General features: G+C 48.8%; 3 protein-coding genes and 1 long non-coding RNA gene across 9 annotated transcripts in view; 1 reads left to right on the top strand and 3 right to left on the bottom strand.

Moving 5' to 3' along the window:
* LOC1270437 (fatty acid hydroxylase domain-containing protein 2) overlaps positions 1 to 18506 on the bottom strand; it is a 428943-nt gene that overhangs the window by 62704 nt on the left and 347733 nt on the right. The window lies entirely within an intron of this gene.
* On the bottom strand, positions 2244 to 4400 carry LOC3289797 (uncharacterized). The gene is given in 5 exon segments (XM_061644780.1): positions 2244 to 2489; positions 2492 to 2662; positions 2778 to 2947; positions 3018 to 3178; positions 3857 to 4400. Coding segments are annotated over 5 exon segments (861 nt in total). The 5' UTR covers positions 4147 to 4400; the 3' UTR covers positions 2244 to 2420.
* Positions 4851 to 17893, bottom strand: LOC1270452 (calcium-binding mitochondrial carrier protein Aralar1). Of its 6 annotated transcripts, none has more exons than XM_061644213.1 (10): positions 16775 to 17893; positions 13107 to 13247; positions 12360 to 12809; positions 12043 to 12266; positions 9092 to 9136; positions 8167 to 8333; positions 7957 to 8075; positions 7706 to 7876; positions 6249 to 6687; positions 4851 to 6120 (listed from the first exon to the last, which is right to left on the bottom strand). In XM_061644213.1, the coding sequence occupies exons 1-10, from the start codon at positions 16802 to 16804 to the stop codon at positions 5855 to 5857; spliced, it is 2052 nt and encodes a 683-aa protein (XP_061500197.1). In that variant the 5' UTR covers positions 16805 to 17893; the 3' UTR covers positions 4851 to 5854. The 6 variants fall into 6 exon arrangements, with proteins under 6 accessions (XP_061500197.1, XP_061500320.1, XP_061500380.1 ...); XM_061644336.1 differs by lacking the exon at positions 16775 to 17893 and adding an exon at positions 14748 to 14836; XM_061644396.1 differs by lacking the exon at positions 16775 to 17893 and adding an exon at positions 14519 to 14740.
* Positions 15334 to 16672, top strand: LOC133391328 (uncharacterized). The gene is made up of 2 exons (XR_009764837.1): positions 15334 to 15526; positions 15682 to 16672. It is a non-coding gene; the product is annotated as an uncharacterized LOC133391328 (long non-coding RNA).

An 18506-nucleotide genomic window follows, 5' to 3' on the forward strand; every position in this document is an offset into this window, starting at 1 on the left:
GCTCTCAATTTGCTTACCTCTATTCGTCTATCTCTACCGTGGCGTCCGTCGCCGTCCTCCTCTAGCCTAGAGGTGTGCCCCATGAACCAGAACTTTCCTCCAATACAAATATGAACGTGAACCGTAATACCAGGACGTTCATAAAAAGAACATCCTACCAATCGTAATAAAGATCATTCTGGTCTGCATAATAATTTTGTAGATGTAGTACACTAATTATGTTCTTGCAAAATGAAATAATTTAACATATTTTCTTCAACTGAAATGAACAAATGAATCCCGATTCACTTTCAGTTCATCTTAATGAAAGAACTAGTGCGTTCACGTTCATCAAAATGAACCGAATTACCCAAGCCTACTCTAGACGTGGAAACACGACATACATTGTATTGTCATAATGATCCTTTTTTGTCCTGTTTCAGATGTTTTATGATGATAGTAGCCATGATTTCTTTGGCTTTAACTCCCCCTTAAATGCTTTCCGCTCCCGTGCTTTTTCTTTTCTACCGTCTTTCTAATCTTTCTTTACACTTCCTTCTATGTTCTCTCTGTTTATCTAAGTTAACGTATTTTTTTACATCTCAGCGTTTTATTACTTCTTTGCTACTTTTTACTACGTTCTTGATTATATTTAAGTTAAGATATTCAGTTAAACCTTAGAGGCCGATTATGAAAGTAATAAATGAATTAAATGAATTAAATGAATAAAGTGAAGTAGGCTAGACAGTATAAATGCAATAACGAGCGAAAGAATAAAGATAAAAAATAATATGCACACGAGTGTTCTATTCCACAAGCAGCGAACCCTACGGCACAACCTACGTATGGAACTATCACACTAAGTAGACAAGCGGAAGCACGACAAAGTGTGTGCGAGTGTGATAGTACAGCTTTCCAGAAGCGACTCGAAGCGACACCAGCAGCCACCGGGATCAACCGCACAAACCCAACCCACTTCAAGCATCCGAATATTGCGCTAATATTGCTTTCACCTCCCAACTCTATGGGGTTGTGTGCTGTTATTTTGTCGTTTCGTCATCACCGATGGGATGTATTACGCTTGCGGCTCAGCTTATGTCACACACACCTTACCGCGATCCTCGCTGTACCATACGGTACCGGGCAGCGTACTGGAAATGGCAGAAACAAAAAATAAAAACGGAAATGATAGAGACGACCTGAGCGCATCTCAAACGTACGCTCACTGCGCTCCTTCCACGAAAGGATCGCCCAACACCGCTGGGGGAGGATAGGGAGCAATTGCACTTTCTGTTGAGAGTGCGGCACACGGGCGGTGGAGCGTGCCTGAGCTGGCAAAACTTTCACTCTAGCAAGCTCGTAATGGTTGAACTTTCATGGTGGAATGAGCGATGGACAGGTAAGGCTAAGGCCCAGCGCCAGTGCACACAATTGGCAACGCAATCCACCCGGCAGCAGCGCAACAGGAGAGCGATAATATTACAACACTTGCCCGGTCTAATGATAAATGTTTGCGAAGGAATTTGCAATTAAACGCCACCTTCTGTGGGTGGATGACACTCGAGAGTGTAGTGGGCGTAGAGAGGGTGAATTAGGTGGAGGCGCTTCTAATGGATCGGCTACTTGTTGAGCCCGCATGGCGATAAAGGGCAGGACAAACAAAAACAAAAAAAAACTGCTGACAACGAGCCCAAGGGGGTTTGAAGTTTTTTTTTCCAGCAAGCGGGAGAAGAAATAGATGTGCAAGAAATGGGGCCAATTTGTTCCCTTATCGTATTGCTGGGAATCAAAAATCTCTCTCCATCTCATTCTCTCTTTATTCCACTCTCTCTTTCTCTCTCTCTCTCTCGCTCTCTCTCTTCTCTTTTTCTGCTGAGTGTTGAGTACTGCTGCTACCCCGGATGGTGATCCCATCGCCCACGCCAAAGGGAAAGGACAAACTTTCTGCCCAAACACACTCGACTCGAACAGCAACCGAACGCTGGCCCCGGAAAACGACGTATAAACATGCCGAGTCGATGGAAAAGTGTGATTCCCACAATCGAACAACTCACCCGTAGCTACCACCATTCCCACTGGCGCCACTCCCCCCCCCCCCCCCCCCCCAGTACACAAGCACAAGACCGACTGTTCCGACCTGGGGATGACGTACGGCCTCTCGTCACGGGGTGTGCCCAACTCACAGCAAAATAGGAGGAAGATATTTTCGGTTTTTATTGCCCACTCTGCGGGGATGTTACAGCAAACAGAACACGCGCCTAGGCTGAGAGGATTAAGCAAACGAGATCCCATATACGGCACGGTCCTATCAAAAGCTCTCTATATTTGCGGTTTTTGGATTAGCGTCCAATAAGGAATACAAAAAAAAACCCTCCCACTCTCGGACCACTAATGACAACAAGCAGCTATAAAAACGCGGAAGCGGAACGCAATAAATAAAACTATAATAGCTTTCTGGAATTGTTTGCTAGGATGACGCCGTTTGCTAGGCGGTTCAAAAATGGCGCCAGTCCGTGCCGCCACTGCTGCGCCGCGGCCCGTCCGCGTACAGTCCCTCGGCACGCTCGTACAGCAGCGGCAGGGCGTGCGAGTGCTGGTGGAACGGGGGCGGTGGATGCGGCGCCGGTACGGGATGCTGGTCGACCGCATGGTACAGCCCGTAGTGCACGCCCGCTGATGCCACCTGTGTGAACGGTCCGTCAACATCATCATCATCAACATCCTCATTGCTTCGCATTACCTCGCGCCCGGGTTCCTGAGGGCCCACGTGCGCGTGCCTACTTACAGCGCTAGCTTACCCGTTTGAGGCCGTTCATCGAGGCGAGCAGCAGGGCCAGCTTCGCCATCAGGAACGCTTTGCCGCTGAGCGCGGTCAGGAACTGGAACGCGATCGGGATGATGAACATGCCGAACACGGTCACGCCGAAGATCATCATCGGTATCATCTGCTGGCGGCGCCGGTGACGTCCTGCAGCGAGGAAGGAAAGGGAAAGGGTTACAATAAAGGGGTGCAATAAGAAGCGCGCCAAAATGTGTACCTTCGCCGTATGCGCGGCTCTCCGATGCGCCATTCGGATACGCCAGATCCACCTCCAGCATGTGCGTGTCCAACAGCCGCCTCAATGCGCTCAGCACGGCGCCACTCCACGTGGCTGCAATGGTACCATCTTGCTCCCCGACGGCCGATGGGCTATGCGTCCTGCAAAGGCAAAGTACAATAAAAGAGAGCTTGCTTTTCCGTTGCTTGCACTGATGATGGGTAAAGTTGGCAAAATTCCGATCCGACTCCGCTAATTTCGGAATCGACCCCGGAAGGTAGGTCCACCCAACATTATCCGGAGCCGTTCGGTATTGTCCGAAATCGCCCGGAGTCGTCCGGAGTGGTCCGGAGACGTTCGGAGCCGGTTGGAATCGATTGGAGTTGAAGTCGTCCGGAGTCGTCGGCTTTCGAAACAAAGACATGTATACGAAGTGCACGCTCAATGTGAAAGACCCAAAAACACACAATGAAATGAAATACCTGTCACAAGCTGTCACATTAAACCGGACGGTTCCTGTTGACTCCGACCGACTCCGATCGACTCTGGACGACTCCGAATGACTTCGACTCCGGTCGACTCCGGCCGACTCCGGACGACTCCGACAGCAAACGAATCTGGAGGACTCCGACACCAAACGACTCCAAACGACTTCGGACGACTCCGGACGACTCCGACACCGAACGACTGTGGATGACTCCGAACGACTCCGGACGATTCTGAACGACTCCGGACGACTCCGGGCGGAACTAGTGGTTCAGATTTTACCGGAGTCGGACTAACAATAGCCGGAGTCGGATCGGAGTCATCGGTGCGCTCCGAAGGTTCCCGTAGCTTACTCGTGCCTGTTTCCCGGCTCGTCACTGCTCCGCACCAGCTGTATTCCCTCCAGCAGCACAATTCTCGGTGCGTCCGAAAGCTGCTGCACCGCGGCCAGGCTTTCGTTCTTCACGCAGTCCCACCGGGAGGCGGCCGATCGGCGTAGGCAGCTGCCCACCAGTTCGCCGGCCTCCACCGTCAGCTCGTGCACTAGCGAGCCACCGCGAGCCGTCGCTGCCAGCGTCAGCAGCAGGCTGAGAGCGAAGCCCCGCACGGCGAACGAACTACGCACTCTGGTTGACGACGGCATGCTGGGTGTTTCCTGTTCCTTTCCCCGGACTGATGCGCGTGACCCCAACGCCGGAGCTTACGGTCGATCGTACGAATGCCGCCCTAGCCTCTGGGGCGATCGCTTTTTATACAAAGAGGAATCCAGAAACCGACCCAGAACTCCCCCGGGGCGTTGGAGTTTCGGATGGATGAGTTTTGCGATGCTCCCCCGGGTAGACGTAATTGGTATACGCACGGGTGAACGAGCATCGGAGATACTCCCACTGCCATTAGGCTGATGGTCAGCAAATGATATGGTTTTGCATTGGGGGTTGGGAATGTCTTTAGCACAAGCTCTGGACGCACTGCGGAACACTCTGCCGTATACCAACTTCCAAGCCAATCTCCCTGCACCAGCAGACAGCATAAGGGTTGGGGCGTACCGATTCGATTCCAATTTCTAGTGGCCATCATACCTACTCACCCCAAAACCGGGTCGCAATCTACGGTAGGGAAGCTATAAATAGGACCAGATTTTCCGCAGAGCGCAGATAAGCATTCTGCAGTGCTTGGCCAGAGCACTATTCTCCTGAGCATTCTAGTCAATTCCTGTGCAGAGAGAGGCAAAGCAAATGTCAACAGTCAAACAAGGCGAAACTACAATCCAGCCCACAATTTCCAACCCTCCAGTCACCATCAACCGACCAACTGCCCGAGTAAATAAAACAAAGAATTTACAGCTGGTTTGTATCAATGATTAAAGCTTCTCTCCTTATTAGTTATCATACTTTTATTTGTCTACTTATCGGACTATGTAGCGATGAGGTGATTCTGTTGCAGTTTTCCCGTTTGTAGTTTTCCATGTTTTGTAGTTTGTAGTGATCTCCCGGTTTTTGTTTGTTTGTTTGCTTTACTTCCTCGCGTTCATTTTCCCACTTTCTCTACAGTGCACGGTTATAATGCGTTCCTTCCACAAACAAGCACACACACACACAAACACACGCGCGGAGGTAAGAATCCTTTTTTTGGCGTGTCTGTATGTGTGTGTTTTAAATGTATATCGCTGGTTTAAAGTTGCCAGTAACTGTGTGAGCATGGGGTCTGTGATGTGTGTCACGTGCAAATGCAGTACCAGAATGTGCCGAAATGAGCCGAAATGCCGAGACGAGGTTTGAGCTGCTACCTGTTGTCTTCCGCGAACCTCCCAAAATACCTCCCAGCTCATGCCCGCGCCTCTCCCCTTTGCTGCGTCAATGATTGATATTAACGAAAAAGGAAAAAAAACAACCCCGATGTAAGGAAATAAGGCAGACGGTATAAAAATGCGTTCCAAAAAATGGTCGTGGAAAAGGGTGAAAACGAAAAAAGAAGTAAACGGTCCACCGTGTCAAAGGAAGAGAGGGAGCGATGGCTGTGGCTGGGTTCAATTCCATAATTGCTTTCCCGGTACGAGGTGAGCGCAAGGGCCTGTGTGCCGTTACGTGAGAGATAAATTCGTTTGAACAGTTAACGTTACTAGCACGCGGTAGTGGGTTGTCGCAACAGCAGCAGTGTGTGGTGGTAGCTGTAGCAGCAGCAGTAGTAGTAGTAGTAGTAGTAATCGTAATAGTCGTATTAGATATATTTGTAGTTCTGGTTTGTTTTCTCGTGATAGGAAGTTCGATATCGTAACTAGAGCGGCGCCGGTTCGCACGTTTCCCCCCGGGGAGAAAGGCAGTCATCCGGGATGGCAGCAGGGGGGAGCCTTATCATGAGGCCTGACGCTTCACGGCCGCGGGCGCGCCGAAGCGGGGCAGACTGAGGCCGAACTTGGTCTCGATGCCGTTCAGCATGGGCAGTGCTGCCTGGTAGCCACCGATGTGGTCCGGGTTGACGCGTGCCACGTCGACCTTCGCCTTCGCCACGTCCGAGCCGGCCGGTCGCGAACCGCCGAAGTCGACGTACAGCATGCGCTGCAGCAGCTCGTACGTCACGAGTGTGACGCCGAACTGGGGCGACGAACGGAACACGCGGGCTGTGGTCGAAGAAAGAGCGCAAGAAGAATAAAAAGAAAAGGAAATGTGTCAATGATTAGCACCATGGCGAGCGCGCATTCGGGCGGCTGGATGGGGCGCAAATCAACCGAGCAAACATGCAACCTACCGACTGTTCCCTTCCAAAAGGCACGCGGACCCTCCTCAGCCATGATCTTCCTAGCCGCATCCATCACCCCGCTGTACGTTGTCTGGCCGGAGCGGGCGACCACCTGCAGCCGCGTCTTGATCACGTCCGCCGGCGTCACGAGCGAGGCGGCCGGTATGCCGGCGATCGCTCCCGCCGCCAGCAGCGTCAGCGGATGGTTGTAGCCCTCCTCGTCCGCGAACGCCGCCTTCGTGTGAGCATACATCGGGAAGTAGATGGCGGAAAATGGTACGTCGCGCAGCAGGCACGCCCGCGCCCCCTTGTACAGCCCGAACAGGCCGAGCTCGCGGACCACGCTGAGCGCGCGGACCTTCGCACCGCCCGCAATCTCGCCCGCCACCTGTAGCCGAATTTTCACGATCTCGAGCGGGTTGGTGAAAATGACCTGCGATCCACCAGCCTACAGTTTTTTTTTAGAAAAAGGAGAAGAGAAAATGAATAGAGCGATCATACCGATGTGCTACATTAATTCGCGGGTCGTGGGCAGTGCTGCAAACTGTCACTGTCAATGACACACAAAAATCTGACTGAAACAAAATTCATGTCAGCGCCACGTACTCAATTGTGATAATCAGAGGTGATACTCGAAACGATTGGTGTAACCAAAGGATGCTTCGTGACATTTTTGCGACCAACGATTGGTCAGTCCCTATGTCATGACTTTTTTTTTTACTGTGATCGGTTCTGAAAAATGTCACTGACATAGTCATAACGAATTCCGACTGAAACAAAATAATGTTACGTCAGGTCACGAACTCTACTGTGATGATCAGAGGTGAGACTCAACCAGTTAGTGCGACTATTACATGCATGGTGACATTTTCAACTCTTAGTCAGTCACTTGGTTGCGACATTTTCTGTCAGTGATCATCATGATAGTCATGGGATATATGCGGTGCCTGCAAGTGGTTCCAAGAATCAAAATGAGCATGTTTCCTCGCACTGTTTAACCCAACAGACAATCAAAACAGACAGAGCGAGAAATAATGCTAATTTTGTTGCCTGGGACCACACGCCAAGTATATTCCAAGAATGTCGTATTTATAACCGACAGAAAATTTCGTGTTCGTGAAAGTGACCAAGAGTTGAGTGCTAAACAAAATGTCATCAAGCATGTGATTGTTCCACCAAATGTTTGAGTCTCACCTCTAATCATTTCAGTTGTGTACTTTAACTTATTTGAGCTTCGTTTCAGTCATGGTTGTTGGTAACTGAAACAGTGGCATTTGGCAGCATTGTTCACAGCCAGAAAAAACATGATTATGCTTGCGCCAGCATTAAGATCAGCTTGTCAATCAGAGTATCGCGTTGGGCTTAAGCATTTGCATCAAGCTACCACGGATATGTTCATTGTTTTCGTTGGTGAATATCTCGTGATGCTCTTGACATTTTGCAGTACTGGCCGTGGGTCTACTTACACAAGCGCCGGCAAGCACCTCGCCCCAGCGCGGAATGTTGCCCTGCTTGTCCGTCAGCTTGTCGCGCACAAAATCGTTCACCGTCAGCTTGATCGCTTTCTCGGGCGCGACGCCCATCAGCTGCGGCACCAGACCACGGTACAGCCCCAGGAAGCCTTCGTGCCGGATGACCTGCGGAGAGCGCAAGAAAGTGCGGGAAGGTCCCCATTTTAGGTTCAAATCGTCCGCCCACTAGCCCAACCGGTCGCTACCTTCTTGCAGCAGTCCCACGAGTTCCGGTAGGCCACCTCGCCGATAAAGGACCCGGTACGCTGGTTTTGCATTCGCGTCTTCACCAGATCGATCGGATAGACGGCCGTAGCACCGACCGCTACATTTCCGGAAAGGAGAGAAGAAGGGGAGTGAGATGTTAATGCCATAATTTTCGGAACACAGGTGGTTGTTGGTTGTGTACTACTTACCGCCGGCGACGGATCCGAGCGTGAACCGGTACGTGCTCTCGAGCATCTGTATCATGAAGGATCGGTCGGCGGGCGATTCGACGGCTTTGATTTCCGCTAGCCGGTGGGTGATGTTTTTGATGTAATGTTCCGGGGCAATGTTGCTAAGATCATTGTACACGATCCGTCTGTCGATTGTTTTTGTTTTTTGATTGTTTTTTTTTTGACATTGTTGTACAAAGGAAAAGCAAGAGAAATGAAACATTAGCGCTTCGTATTAAATCGGCTGTTTGAAGGTTGTTTTTTTAATTTCATATAATCTAGCAAAACCATTATTTTAATATTGCTGTGTTGAAATTTTTGTTATTGCTTAGCAAAAAAGTAGAACATTTACACGACAATTAGTAAAGCCTCTACAAACAAGCGGTAATGAGACGAATGAGCGATATAAATTATATACATGAAGCACACACAGAAATGTGAAAGTGATCAAAACAACTCACTGGTATGGTATTAGTACGTTAAACGAGTAGATTTAAAACAAATCAAACATTAATTAAAGCAAACGATAAATTACACAATGCAGAACATGAAACAAACGCACTACATCCATTCAAACTAGCGCAGCGCGCGCCACTGATATATGCCACTATTTAAAAGCAAAGCCGAATAGGTTGTGTTTTTCGGTTGGTTTTAAGCTTGTTTTCATCTTTTCTTTTATACTTTGTCCCTCTTGCTTTCTTTATTGTTTATTTAAAGAAACAGTTTTAAATTTTTGTTTTTTTTTTTGTTTTTTTTTGCAAGTTGTGCCATTTCTGATTCTATAACACACACACATGTTTGTCTCTAAATTGTGGGGTAAGGAGGGTAAAAACTTGGCAAAACTTGTAGGGGAATTTAAAAAAATTGATTGTCGAGGAGGTTGGGTTTTAATTTTTCCACTTGCCTATTTTTGTCTATCGTTTTGCTATGCCGCCGCCAAATGGATGTACTATGTGAACGACAACCACCAAAAACCACGGACACGCGTGCATTAGTATTTTCGGGTTAGTAGTGACGAGTTTCGGGATTTGGTTTTCGTATTCGGAGGTTTTCGAGTACGGTGGAGCGAGCAAGGTTTTCGCAAGTTTCGAAGGCAGGAAGGTGTCGGTTTGTTTTAGTGTGTGTGCGCATGATAAATATAAAAGAGAGAAAAAACGGGAAGAAAAAAGAAAGAGAAACATATGATAACATTTCAACAATGTCGGCAACAAACCACACACGCACACACGCACACATACACAGACATAATAAGAGTCGTAGAGGACCGGTGTGGATCGCTCCATAAAATTTTGATGTTTGGTTAGAGAGATGTTTTCATTTGGGGGTCTGGTTTTGTGTGTTCTAGGAGAAGTTTGATTTTATTTCATTTTATCACCCTATTTCTCTCTCTTTTTCTCTATTGAGAGATTGGAAATTGATTTTTGTGACTGACATTATGCAGCAACATTCACATATATAAAGAAACGTTCTAAATGGTTTGAACGAAACCAAACAAAAATAATCACACAAAAAACGTTAAAAAAAAAGTAAAATGAAACGAACATAAAATCAATTTAAAAAAAGAACCACAATGTCACACAGCGGAGTGTAGTAATAGTAGTAGTAGTAGTAATAGTAGAAGTAATTCTATTAGTAGCAGTAAACAGTAGTAGAGTAGAAGTGTGTATAAATGATGTTATGTACCTTTTCTTCTTCTATTCTTAATAGTGTTACCATAATGAGCGAACGGTGAACGAGTACCAGAATGCATATGTGTGAGTGTGTCGCTGCGCAATACTCTTAGCGTCCCCCTTTCTCTCTCCCTTTCCCTCTCTCTCCCTTCATACAAAAGCAGGATACGCCCCCTATATGTAGACCCATTCCATACAACCAACACATCGCACGACACAGGCAACACACGGAACATTTGCTGTGTTTTTTTGGAACATAATTTGTATCTATAACATGGGGGTTGGGAAACAATTTGCAACAGTAAATGATGTGATGAATGAAGGCAGACGATGGCAACAGTGATGGCGAGGACGAACGATGGCGACGACGACGACGACGACGACGGCCGATGGTCAACGGTGCAACAACATATTATGAGGAGAGAGAGATAGAAATAGATAGAAAGAGAGAAAAGAGCTAAAGGCCTTGGAGAGGAGAAGGAGGAGGAGGAGGAGGAGGAGGAGGAGGAGGAGGAGGAGGAGGAGGAGGAGGAGGAGGAGGAGGAGGAGGAGGGAGGGGGAGAGATGAAAGGGTAAATTAGGCAGATGGGGAGAGGGAAGAGGGTGAGGTGAATTTGGAGAATGCCAGGGCTATTATACAGTACCGCTGGGAGAAACGTTGGTCGATGGTGTTTCCGGTTCTCTTGTTCTACAATTTCCGGCCGGCTCCGCCCTCGACCATCGCCCGTTTACTAGGTGTAAATTAAAACTAGTTCAAATCGGCCTCACTTGTTAGGTTGGCGGGCAGTTTGAAAGTGGACAGCGAAACACACTCGACAGGTATGAAAGGTATGAGGACCAGGGCAGTTAGTAACAGTGCTGCAAAATGATCATGAGTCATATTGGTGATACTCAATGAAAGTGCGTCATGACATGCCGAACGCGATACTCTAACTGACAAGCTGAGCTTAATGCCGGTGCAAGCATTATCATGACTTTTTCTGGCTGTGAACAACGCTGCCAAATACCACTGTTTCAGTCACCTGCTCTTTCGAGTGAAACGAAGCTGAAATCAGCTCACGTACTGAGACGATCAAAGGTGAGACTCATACAGTTGGTGGACCAATCACAGACTTGGTGACATTTTCTTTAGCACCCAACTCTTGATCACTCACTCGGTCATGACATTTTCTGTCGGTGATAAACACGTCCCAAGCAGCAAAATGAGCATGCATTCTCGCTCTGTCTGGTTTGATGCTCTGTCGGGTCAAACATAGCGAGAAATCATGCTCATTTTGTTTCTTGAAACCACTCGCACGAACCGCATATATCTCCCATGACTGTCGCGATGATCACCGACTGAAAATGTCGCGACCAAGTGACTGTCCAAGAGTTGGTTACAAACAATGTCACCAAGCATGTGATGGTCGTAACAACTGTTTGAGTCTCACCTCTGATCATCACAGTAGAGCTCGTGACGCTGAGATGATTTTGTTTCAGTTGGAATTTGTCATGACTATGTCAGTGACCGGTTAGCCGGTCTCATGCTTCAGTCGTCAACTCGTACGATTTAACAACATGCCCGACACGGGTTCAAGCCCCAAATAGACCGTGCCGCCATACGTAGCACTGACTATCCTGCTATGGGGGGTAATCCAAAAAAGTCACTGAAAGCCAACCCCACAAGTGGTACAGGTAGGCCTTGACCGACAACGGTTGTTGAGCCAAAAAGAAGAAGATATCAGTGACATTTTACAAAACTGATCACAGCAAAAAAAAAAATCGTGACATAGTGACTGACCAAGCGATGGTCGAAAAAATTTAACGAAGCATGCATTGGTCACACCACTCGTTTTGAGTATCACCTCTGGTTATCACAATTGAATACGTGACGCTGACATGGATGTTTCAGTCAGATTTTTGTATGACATTGATAGTGGCATTTTGCAGCACTGGTTAGTAAACCGGGACAACCAAAAAGCGCAAACGTGAGGATGCATGACCATTACTACAGACTAACACAGTTGGAAAACCCGTGACAGTGGCGGAGTCCGGCAACGAGTTAGGATATGGGTGAGGGGAAAACACTACTGTACAAACGCCAGGGATGATGATGTGTTGTGGCGTGTTGCGGGGATAGGGAGGAGGCAGGGGTTGGTTAGTGATCCCGCGCTGTTTGCACCCCAATCGGTTTGCCCCCACGTACCCGCTCTGATGGATGACGCCGGTCAGCTGGAACAGGATGTCGATCTCGAGCGGCGTAATTTGGCTCATCGTTTGGGCGGAGTGCAGCAGCTCGTCCTTGGTAATTGGTTCCGCCCGGTTGCCGCTGGTCGCGTTCAGGTAAATGCGTTTGATCAGCTCCATGTTGTTGAGCAGCGAGTTAAATGCCATAAAGTAGGGAAAGCTTACCCGGTGCCCCTCGGTAACCTGCCGGTGGTGGGCCCGGGATGGAAGCCAAAAAGAAAACAGCCATCGATTATAAACGTTGCCGCGAGCGTTCGCCCGGTGCGCACCACTTACCGCGATCAGATTATCCCGCACCTCGCTCGTCAGCAGGTGCTTCTTCACGTTCACCATAATGTCCTGAAAGTCGAGCGCCGAGATAAACCCGGAGCCGGAGGTGTCCTTCAGGCGGAACGCCTCCATCGCACACTCCTCGTGGAAGTCGTGCAAAAACTGGCTAAACTCGACGTAATTGATCACCCGCTGGCGGTCCTTGCCGAAGTAAAGCTGTATGAAAGGGCCGTCCAGTTTGAACGGGATTTTAGCGTGCAGATCTGTCTTTTTGAATACATCGACAAACTCACTGTACGTGACCGAGCCGTTGCCGTTACGGTCGAACAGCTGGAACGCGGTTTTGTACAGGGCGTCCGGAGTGCAGAGCAGCCCCTCGAACGCCTGAAACTCGGCGAACGAGATCAGCCCGTCCTTGCTCGTGTCGGCAATGCCGGCGATCAGTTTGATGGATTCCTAAAACGAAAACAAACGCGCCGGGTCAGAAAAAACAAAGAGGCCGCGGGCGGAGACGGCGTTGCGCCGTTGCGGAAACGTAATCCGCAGCATGGCTCGGAACAAGGAAACACACTATACACGCGCGTTGGGCGATGATTTGATTGTAGTAATGTCAGATTGTAGTAAAAAATAGTGAGGAGGGGACTGATTGATTGATGGCGAGTGGGCACGTGGTATGCACGTGTTTCCCGGTGCGAGCACAAACAAAACAAAACAAAAAGTGCTAGGTTTGACACGACGATACAATCCAGTCACCTCATTGTACGATTGTCCGAGAAAGCTTCGGACAAAGTCTGCGCTGGTCATGTACGGTTCGCCATTGATTTGTTGGGTCGCATATTTGCCGAAGATTTCACGCAGCTTCTCGGTGGAGGCACGCTTTATATGCATCGGGTTCTGAAAGAGGGATACAATAAAAAAAGAGTGTGAAATTGATGGGAAACGTGAGAACAGGTCAATTTGAGCTCCGCAGTTAGCTGTTAGTTGGGAGGTGTGAATTTTTCAGTGTCAACACCGTCACCTCGTGGCTCGGTGGCGATCCCGCCTGCTTGTAGTGTTGGGTTTCATGAATCTTTCGTTGAGAATCATTCCTATGAATCTTCAGTGATCAGTGATTCGAAGCTCGAGTTGAATCTTCAAAGATTCAAGAATCTCTAAAGATTCGCGAATCTTCAAAGACTCATGAATCTTCAAAGATTCAAAAATCATTTAAAATCCAAATATCTCTAAGGATTCATGAATCCTTAGAGATGTATGATTTCCAAAATATTGCATTTGCCCAATCCCACCTAAAACTTGCCAGTTGTCGATTCAAGTCTCGCTGGACCGTCTCCCCATAGCAAAACAAACTATCCGGCTCCGTGGTACTTTCCAAAAAGTCTCGAATCGTATAGGCCTGTATAGGCTGGCATGACTACGTAGGTTGTTACGACAAGAAGAAGGTTAATAAAAAGCTCGAACTAGATGATTTTTTAGAGATGTATGAATCCCTTGAGATTCATGAATCCCTAGAGATTCATGAATCTTTCGAGATTCGTGAATCTTTCGAGATTCGTGAATCTTTCGAGATTCATGAATCTTTGAGATTCGTGAATCTTTGAGATTCGTGAATTTTTGAGATTCGTGAATTTTTGAGATTCGTGAATCTTTCCAACCAAGATTCAGATTAATTGAATCATTCGAAAGATTCATAGAGATTCATGAATTTGATTTACCCAACACTACCTGCATGCCACTCTCCTTTCCCCAGCAGTTTGCAGGCAGTTAGAAAACAATAATTTGTGGATTTTTGTTTTCTCTTTTTCTTTTCAATTTTGCTACTACCATGGTCGCCATTACGCAACAATGCTACGGGTTTGAGGGAAGTGTGGGAGAGGGAAGCTTATATAAGTAAAGGTTGCTGAGAGGGTCACCCCGAACACCACAGCAGCAGCCTCAAAACAGTAATGATGTTACACACTTTGACATCCTTTTCGTCGGAGGCCCTTTCTTTGGCGGCCGTATTAGTCATGGTGATGGGGTTGTGGGGGTGGGTGGGTTCGTTGGTAGTGTGGTTTTTTAGATACACAAGGACACACGCAATCTTCGACACGCACAAGTACACACAAACACACACACACACACAAGATAAGAGACCGGTCAGCACACAAAAACAGAAGAAAATTCACTTCGAAAAAGGTACGATCGTAAGAGGGCCCGGGTCCGTACTGAGGTACGGGGAAAGGATGGCTAGGATGCAGTGAAAATTCCAGCCACTAGGCAGCCGACACACAAGGACCCACAAGTAGTGACAGAAATCAGGGGGGAAATTGTTTTGCGTAGGATCGTATGAAACAGACGGATCGATCCGCAACACAAAACGGGAAGAGATTAAACTAATCAGCACATCGGACGGACCGTTTTTTGCCAGAATCTGTTCTCTCTCTCTCTCTGTGTCTCTCTCCTCACTTAATCAAATTTTCTCTCTGGTTGGGAAAAACTTCGCTAGTTGCGCTGTACTTGTGTGTGGTGCGCGCGATTGATACTGGGCGGGAAATGGCCGCATACTGAGTGGCTGGCGGAAAATCCTCTAAGGCGCAGGTGTTTTCCGCACGCGCCTGTGTATAAGTGGACTCTCTCTCTCTTTCTCTCTCTCTCTCTCTTTCTCTCTCTCTCTCTCTTCTCTCTTTCTCTCTCTCTCTCTATTTCTCTCTCTCCCTCTCTATAGCTTTTAACACAAGCAAATTATTGACGCATCCACACCCCCCCCCTTTCGCTGTTCCACCCTTAAACATAAGCTTATTCTACACATTCCACCCAAACACACACACACAGAGCTCTTTCAAGATCCGCACCTTCGCGACCTTCGCGAACCGGGCGCGTTCTTGCGTGGTGCAATCTCGCAGCGTCGCCGCTCGGCGCTTGCGCACCAGCATCACGTACGCGGTGCGTGAACTTGCCGCAGGAAGAGCTGGATATGGGGCGCGCGCGCGCGTCTATCTTTGGGAAAAGCGAGCACGCGCGCTGTCTTCCCCTGTCTGTCTGTGCGTGCGAATTTCCGTGCCTGACCCGTTGGTGCAGTCACACGTGTTGCGTAAGCAATGTCGCGCAAATCGGGCTGGTGTTTCAGATGGCGAAGAGATATTACTGTCCGACGTTTCCCAAAAAGCGTGTGGAACACGTGCGTGTGTTAGGCTGTAAGTAGCGAAACCGTTGTAGCAACGCGCAAGGTGACCTGACCCGTTCCCTCCGGTGTGTTGGTGTGGTGATGACGGTCGGCAAAGGGCGATAAAATTGATATCAACTTGATTCCCTTTTTTGCTTTGCTTGCTGGACAATTGCAAATCGTTAGCCTGCACACAAACATACAGTACGCGCTGGTTAGATAACCGCTGCTCGCTAAATTGGATAAATCAAGTGCGAACATCCAAAGGGCACACATGCAAGCCGCATTTGCCTTGCAAAAAAAAAAGAAAAAAAAACTTTGTTGAATCACCCTGTAACTGGAAAGATGATGGCAAACATCCTCAAGGAAGGTCCCGTGTTTTGTAAGGCGCAGCGAGTAAAATATGTGCCGATAAGAAGGGCTGGCACAGACAGGCAAACATACACCCCGTTCGCACCCCGTCCAACCGTGCGGCGTCGGTGCTCTAATGAGTGCAACAACAACAACAACAACAACATGGAAACAGCAACCGTCACTCGAACGTCACAGCTGACCTTAAAGTAACCGGAGCGGTGATAGGGTGTGCAAGGCATTAACAACGACCACCATCACCACCAGAGGGCCCTCGCGTTAGTAAGGGCGATGCACCCTCCCAGGGGGGGCGAGAAGAGGGGCTAGTGGCGCCCGCATCGGTGCTCCAGCGGACGACACTGCTCCTCCAGCCTCTCCGTCCAGCTCACTTTTTCCCACAGCCAGTTGACCGACTGACGTGATCGATCAGCGTGTGTCTTCGCTCTTCTTCAATCAAATCGATACCGCCGACACCGCGGCGAGATAAAATGACAACAAAAAAAAACCCGTCAAAAAAGCCCCCGTTATCCGTTGATACTGATGGACAACCCCTCCCCGTTGTGTTCCTGGGTCGGTGAGTCAACCACTGGCCTTAAATCGTACTCCTCCACAGAAAGGGCCGCAAGCAACGGTCGTTTGACAGTTTGACATCTAGAACATCTAGGCAGTGAGTCGAGGAAAGGGGGGAGGGGGAGGGATTAAGATTTGGGAAGGTCAACCCGGTTGTTTTTGGGGAGGGTTTTGTTGCTCACCACTTTTTGCACTATTCAGGGACACACACAAACACACCCCAGAATCAATACACGTGTCCTCTTTTGCTCCCTAATGTTGTAATCCATGCTTGCTGCCTGTCGGAAATGTCTTACATCCTTACTGTGACCTTGTTACCCCTAGCCCCCACCACGCGTTCCTCCCTCGTCCCAGTTACCTCCGTGATTGGTCGCGATTCCAGCTTCATGGTGATTGCCGTGTCGTCGCTGCCAGTCGTCGTGTGTTCGGATATGTTGGGGGATTGCAGTAGATGTTTCTGTTGAGCCGCTGCGTACCGTGTGCCCTCCTGTCCTGTCTTTGCCCGGTACCGGACACAGCTAGCTCACATACACACTTGTACACTTGTACGCTTCTCCGGGAGCTCCGGCTATTGCACACGGCTCTAGCAGCGAGACGAAGGAGAGGCAGAACGTAATCAGCACCGACCTCGGCGACGAAATCTGACGTTGGATCAGCGACGTTTGCTGCGTGGTGCGGTGTCACGCCTGGCGGAAGTCACTGGAAACACGTCGACTTTGTTTTTCTTTTGTTGATCGCTGCTGGCGAACGCCTCGCTGCCCCCTTTCTCACGAAATTCCCGACACACAGTCACTCACACACCAATCACACACAGTGCACGAGTTTCTCCCCCCGTGCTGGAAGCGTCACGGAGGTCCGTTCGCAGAAGGGCAACCGGGGATGGGAGTGGGAAGGAACAATCGAAATAACAGACGTGCGCGCCTGTGTGTGCCTGTGCTCTGCTCCTTCTGATGTTGCAGGGCTAACTGGCAGATGTTTTTTTTTCTTCTTCTTCTTTTTGCTTATTGGCTGCTTCTCTCCCACCACCCCACCGTTCCGTTGCACCGTTCGCTCTGAATAAAAAAGCGCGGGGTCTAAGCGGACCAAACCGGACCCGAAACTCGGCTTCCCAGCGTGCAGACACACGAGCGTGGTGGAATGGGCTCAGAATCCTGGCTACGGTGGCCGTGCTAATCGCCTGCTAGATTTGAACTGCCAAGCGCACCCGTACCACAGCCCACATCCCTCTCACTCACTGGCTGTCTTTCTATACAGCTCTCTCTATCTCTCTCTCCGTCGCTCTTTTTACACAATAAAACGTGTATGCGTGTGCGTGTGTGTGTGCCGGAGCTGATTAAAGGTTTACGTGTGCGAAACAAAATGCGAAAAACAACCGGGCCGGACGGTTTCTCCAGCGACGTGGGGCGGTGGGTTTTGGCACCCCTGCTATTGTTTTCGTCCGGTTCGCGACGTCGCCAACTGTCAATTGGCGAACGTGAACAACTTCCAAAGCGCAACTGTCAAAACTGTTGCGATCAGCCTCCGGGACGATACCGAGGCGCGCGTGTGTGTGCTGGAAAATAGACCTCCAAATTAAATTTAACAAAAAATGGAGATTTATAGTCTGGCAGTTTGCATGCTGTGTACTAGTATGTGAAAAATGATTTTTTTGTCGGAATCGATTCCGGCAAGTTTCGAAGTTTTCTGGAATCGATCGTTTTCTGGAACGATCATTCTCATGAAGATTACCGGACTAAATTCGCTTCTGGAACTTCTTATTTCAAGTCAAGAACCGATTCTCATTCCGGAGCTAATTCCATTTCTGGAGACAATCCTGACTCCTTAACCGGGGCTAATTGCTATCCGCAGGTCAATTCCGAATCCGGAACTAACTGTGATCCCGAAATCGATTCCGGGGACGACTCCGGAATCAGCTCCGAAGTCAACTCTGGATCGTCTTCGAAATCGGCTCCGGAATCGACTCTGGCATCGGCTCCAAAGTTGACTTCGGAATCAGTTCCAGAGTCGACTCCGGAATCGGCTCCGAAGTCAACTCCGGAATCGTCTCCGGAATCGACTCCGGAATCAGTCTCAGAGTCGACTCCGTAATC

The sequence above is a fragment of the Anopheles gambiae genome, chromosome X (genome assembly GCF_943734735.2).
Source record: "Anopheles gambiae chromosome X, idAnoGambNW_F1_1, whole genome shotgun sequence".
NCBI classification, from domain to species: domain Eukaryota; kingdom Metazoa; phylum Arthropoda; class Insecta; order Diptera; family Culicidae; genus Anopheles; species Anopheles gambiae.